General features: G+C 51.7%; 1 protein-coding gene across 1 annotated transcript; it reads left to right on the top strand.

The window, feature by feature from the left end:
* Positions 1 to 58: 58 nt before the first annotated feature.
* On the top strand, positions 59 to 5357 carry LOC122546969 (SH3 and cysteine-rich domain-containing protein 3-like; the record flags this gene model as incomplete). The annotated part of the gene is made up of 2 exons (XM_043685572.1): positions 59 to 235; positions 4135 to 5357. Coding segments are annotated over 2 exons (276 nt in total), but the record flags the coding sequence as incomplete, so codon positions are not given.
* Between the last annotated feature and the right edge of the window lie 415 nt (positions 5358 to 5772).

Genomic DNA, 5772 nt, shown 5'->3' on the forward strand with positions numbered 1-5772 from the left:
GGGAGGGAGAGAGAGAGAGAGAGAGACGCACAAAGTGGATGTTAGCTCTGGATCACAGAAAAGAGATGTAGCTGACCCAAATGATTCTCCATTTCAGGGCAGAATCGGAGAGAAGTCTGGCTACTTCCCAGCGAACTATATCATCAGAGTGCGGGCTGGAGAACGTGTGCATAAAGTTACCCGCTCGTTTGTGGGCAATAAGGAAATGGGTCAGATCACCCTGAAGAAAGATCAGGTTTGTGACGTGGTCACAATGGTAATGTAGAGGTCCCCTAGCGTGTGCTCCCGCAGCCAGGGAACCTGACCACGATCCCCGGGGAAAGGCAATCCAGGAGGTGGTGTCCTCTAATTGAGCCTGGGATCACTGCAAGTACTCCGAGGGGAGCTGGCCACACACCTGAGGGGGCCATGTTCCCCAAAATCTGGATGCCCAGGGGCGTTTGCCGGGACTGGGGACCAGAACTGGCCTGCCTTCCTGACCTCTTGTCATCCCCTTGGCCACCACTAACAGAGCAGGGAAGAATTTCCCAGAGTTCCCGAAGAGTTGCAGCTCAGGTTGAGGTTCTGGATCTCGGTTTGCTCGCTGGAAGGTTCGATTTCAGACGTTTCGTCACCATACGCTGTAACATCATCAGTGAGCCTCCAGTGAAGCACTGGTGTTCGTGACCCGCTTTCTATTTATGTGTTTAGATTTTCTTGGGTCGGTGACATCATTTCCTGCGGCAATGTCATTTCCTGTTCTTTTTCTTAGGGGACGGTAAATGGGATCCCAGTCATTGTGTTTGTTGATGGAGTTCCGGTTGGAATGCCATGCTTCTAGGAATTCTCGCGCGTGTCTCTGTTTGGCTTGTCCTGGGATGGATGTGTTGTCCACGTCAAAGTGGTGACCTTCCTCGTCTGTATGTGAGGATACAAGTGAGAGAGGGTCATGTCGTTTTGTGGCGAGTTGATGTTCATGTATCCTGGTAGTGAGTTTTCTGCCTGTTTGTCCAATGCAGTGTTTGTTACAGTCCTTGTATGGGATTTTGTAAATGACGTTAGTTTTGCTTGTTGTCTGTATAGGGTCTTTCAAGTTCATTAGCTGTTGTTTTAGTGGGTTTGTGGGCTACCATGATGCCAAGGGGTCTGAGTAGTCTGGCAGTCATTTCCGAGATGTCTTTGATGTAGGGGAGAGTGGCTTGGGTTTCTGTACGTGTTTTGTCTGCTTGTTTGGGGTTGTTGCTGAGAAATCGGTGGACTGTGGTCATTGGGTACCCATTCTTTTTGAATACGCTGTATAGGTGATTTTCCTCTGCTCTGCGTACGCACGGACGAGAATTCCTAGGAGCATGACATTCTAACTGGAACTCTATCAACAAACACATCGAGTTAGACCCCATCTACCACCCCCTGAGAAAAGGAACAGGAAATGACATCCCCACAGGAAATGACATCACCACAGGAAATGACATCACCGACCAAAGGAAACCTAAACACAAATAGAAAGCAGGTCATACCACCAGTGCTTCATCCAGAGGCTCACTGATGATGTTACAGTGTATGGTGACGAAACGGCGGAAACCGCACCTTCCAGCTCAGCGAGCGAACCTACATCCATTTCCAGAAGCTTTCCCGCTGTATCCTTGACGATTGGCTGAATGGTGGGAGTAGGATCCTCTCATTGCCATGTCCCAAGGGAGGGGCCAGCGTCTTTAGTCCTCCTGAAACATGCGGTTGCTTGTTTGGAACTGTTCCAAACAGCAAAGGTGACCGGGTGGTTACAAACGGTGCGCGTGGAATTTCTTTCCTGCGCAGTTTTATTTGGCTGCCAAGAGAAATCCCGATCTGGAAATGGAATTGCCTCCTCTCTGAAAATCCGATTGGAATCAAACGAACGAAACGGCTCTCTGGCGTAAGGCCAGAGGTCGGAGGTCCATCCCTGTGCTGTCAGTTTGACCAGCCATCTTTCTCAATCCTTCCTGCAGCACTTCCTGGGCCAAACAGACATCCAGTTCCCGACCAGTAGGAGGCGCTCAGGCCTGCTCCCCTATCGAATAAGATTATGGCGGACCCCAATACCATTACTCACCAAGGAGCTCATTCAGGGCGGCTCAGTGGTTAGCACTGCTGCTTCACAGCACCAGGGATCCGGGTTCGATTCCAGCCTCGGGGTGACTGACTGTGTGGAGTTTGCACATTCTCCCCGCGTCTGCGTGGGTTTCCTCCGGGTGCTCCGGTTTCCTCCCACAATCCAAAGATGTCCAGGTGAATTGGCCATGCTAAATTACCCATAGTGGCGCAGGGATGTGCAGGTTAGGGTGGATTAGCCATGTTAAATTACCCATAGTGTCGCAGGGATGTGCAGGTTAGGGTGGATTGGCCATGCTAAATTACCCATAGTGCCCAGGGATGTGCAGGTTAGGGTGGATTGGCCATGCTAAATTACCCATAGTGCTCAGGGGTGTGTCGGTTAGGGTGGATTGGCCGTGCTAAATTACCCATAGTGCTCGGAGGGGTGTGCAGATTAGGGAGGATTGGCCATGCTAAATTACCCATAGTGCTCGGAGGGGTGTCGGTTAGGGTGGATTGGCCATGCTAAATTACCCATAGTGCTCAGGGATGTGCAGGTTACGGTGGATTGGTTGTGCTAAATTGCCCAGGGATGTGCAGGTTATGTTGCAATTGTACCAGCCTCCACCACATCTTCTGGCAGCTCATTCCATATAGGTACCACCCTCTGTGTGAAAAAGTTGCCCCTTAGGTCCCTTTTATATTTTCCCCCTCGATAGGGTAAATAGGCAAAGTCTTTTCCCTGGGGTGGGGGAGTCCAGAACTAGAGGGCATAGGTTTAGGGTGAGAGGGGAAAGATAGAAAAGAGACCTATGGAGCAACTTGTTTCACACAGAGGGTGGTATGGGTATGGAATGAGCTGCCAGAGGATGTGGTGGAGGCTGGTACAATTGCAACATTTAAGAGGCATTTGGATGGGTATATGAATAGGAAGGGTTTGGAGGGATATGGGCCGGGTGCTGGCAGGTGGGACTAGATTGCGTTGGGATATCTGGGTCGGCATGGACGGGATGGACCGAAGGGTCTGTTTCCGTGCTGTACACCTCTATGCCCTCTGGTTCTGGACTCTCCCACCCCAGGGAAAAGACCTTGTCTATTTACCCTATCCATGCCCCTCATGGTTTTGTAAACCTCTATGAGACAACTCCCCCTCCTATTCCAGGTTTTGGCTTGGTATTCTCTCCTGGAACTGCTTCCACTGCATCTGCATCCTTCCTGAAGGATGGAGACCCAAATCTGTCGGCGGTACTCTGGGGGTATGGTCTCGCCAGGGTGGCCTCCTGAGTTTGCACTGAATTCCCCTCATGTATAAAATGCTAGCTTGTTCAGAAGTTTTGTGTAAAGCCTTCACGGATGGAGGGGCTTCAACCTTCGTGTCAGTGGGAGGGACACTACCAGGACTCCATACCAGCCCTTCCCCCACAAACGAAACGATTCCATTCTGTCAGTGGTCCTCATCGGGGTTACCGTCCGGGCCTGGACAGCACGCCCACAAGTGACTAACTTGCTATTTATCGTTGCCAGGCAAAAGTGAGGACTGCAGACGCTGGCAATCTGAGTCTAGATTAGAGTGGTGCTGGAAAAGCACAGCAGGGTCAGGCAGCATCTGAGGAGACTCATTTATCATTGCCACCCCAAACCATTTCTACAACCTTGTTTCCCCCTCTGCCCGGGGCCTTCCTCTTGCTGGTGTTAATGCCGTCACTGATTCACGGAGCCAGCCCCTCCACCTTTTCCGAACTCCCGACCGACCCTTTCCCATATTCCGGCTCCGAGCTGTGTCGCCCGGCCAGCCGCATTGAAGAAGAAATCGGAAAAGGCGAGGGATTGGGTGGATGTGGTGCGGCGGCCTGGAATTGGAGGTTGGCCTTTGTGAGAGAGCTTCAAGTAGAGTGCTGCAAGGAGCAGGAACACTTTGACATGTAGGGGAGGGCTGGGCCTAACTGGAGGGAACAGGCCCTTCTCACTCACTTCATCCAAATACGCTGAGCCCATGCCAGGAGGAGAGTGGAGGCAGGGTGGGAGTGTGAACGCAGCCCAACCCTTTTGTTCTCTCTGACCGCTCATTGCTTTGTCTCGTGGCAGATTGTGGTGCAGAAAGGGGAGGAGGTGAATGGCTACATTAAAGTTTTCACGGGCCGCAAGGTGGGAATGTTCCCCGTTGACTTCCTCGAAGAGATCTGAGCGGCTGCAGGAGCCGGGAGAAGGCTCCTCGCAGCGGGTTGTTCCCGACCCCTGACTTCCCACCCCGGCGTCGACCTGGCCGAGGTCATGGTTCATGGCTGCGCCCGAGCCCAGCTGGAAGGAGTCTTCGAGACAAACATGGAGGACTGTTGCTACGGAGACCTACTTTGGTGTGTTAGGAAAGCGGTGTTGCGATGCGAGGCAGATAGTTTGATGTTCTTTGTGTCCTGAGGGTAGCACGCGCTCGCATGAGAATTCCCAGTGTTGGAATTTCGCTTTGGTTTTTGCAGGGATTTTGAAGAAAAATCTGCCTCAAAGCGTTCGTGGGATCCATTTTAATCCAGTGACAGGTTTTTTTTTCTCTTTTTTTTGTTTTCAACACCCGAGTGGCCAGTGACAAGCAGTGCCCTTCTCAAAGGGCAACGGCTGTGTGATCAAAAAAGTGAAGGGGAGGGTGGGGATTAAATCAAAATCAAGTTGGAGAGGGACATAAAACACTCAAGTGAAGGATTTTATCGACTCTTTATTGACTGCCACGCCAAGCAATCAAACGACAGAGGACAGTGAGGCTGGCATAGACTTTAAGAAAGGCCGGAGGCTTCACTCAGCCTGTTCCCACGTCTTTAATGGCCGCGCAGAGTTTTAAACCCCTTCCTATCTCGTGAATCCCTCTGCTGCCCACAGCGCAGGCTGTCAATCAAGGAAATGGATCCTCATCCGTGACATTTTCCGTGGTGAGGAATTCCCGTAAACAGGGAGTTAGAGGCCCAGCTCAGGAATGGAAGGGAGGGGGAAGCGCAGTGGGCTGGGGAGGAGGGAGCTGAGAGCAGGTCACTGCTTGGAAACAGCTCTCATTTGACACGCTGCCATTAGACACTGCACAATTAATTTCAGATTTGTTACAGTGTGCTCCTATTTATAGCATTGGGTCGCTGCTGTCTGATTTTCAGTTTTGCTGTGATTGTGGATTTATTTATAGTTGTTCGCGTTAATGTCCTGATTTAGACTTTTGCTCCCACTGAGTTTGACTTAATTTGAGGTATTTTCACCTCCTCGTTCTTTATTTACGAGTTGACCCCAATAAAGTCTCCACATTCTCTTTCAAAGGAGCGCGGAGTCCAAGCCTCTTCACTCGCCCTGGCGGTCCATTCCCTCCTTCCTTGCACCCACTCAGATGTGACTCCTTCGAGGTTGGCGGACCAGAAGGCACAGCAAGGCCTGGGCGTAACTCGGACGCTTTGAAAGGGGGGGCCAACGCGGTCAGGATACCTTGGATAGTGCTGTCACAGAGTGGGGATGGTGGACCCAGCCGTTCAGAGTAAAGGTGTGGCTGTGGGGCAGGCTGCCATGGCTGGTCAACTGGGATAACAGGCCGTATTGATCCGCACCTAGCAGGCCTCAACCCTCCCCGCCCCCTTCAGGCACCCATCGTACCCTCCTGGTCAAGGAAAGCTTCCACAAAATGGCCGACCTGTTGTGTTTCTGGTGCTCTGCCTCACTGTGGAGAGTATCCCTGGCCGCTCGCTATGTTTCTTTGTT

Source organism: Chiloscyllium plagiosum, unplaced genomic scaffold (assembly GCF_004010195.1).
Source record: "Chiloscyllium plagiosum isolate BGI_BamShark_2017 unplaced genomic scaffold, ASM401019v2 scaf_3873, whole genome shotgun sequence".
Lineage (NCBI taxonomy): Eukaryota > Metazoa > Chordata > Chondrichthyes > Orectolobiformes > Hemiscylliidae > Chiloscyllium > Chiloscyllium plagiosum.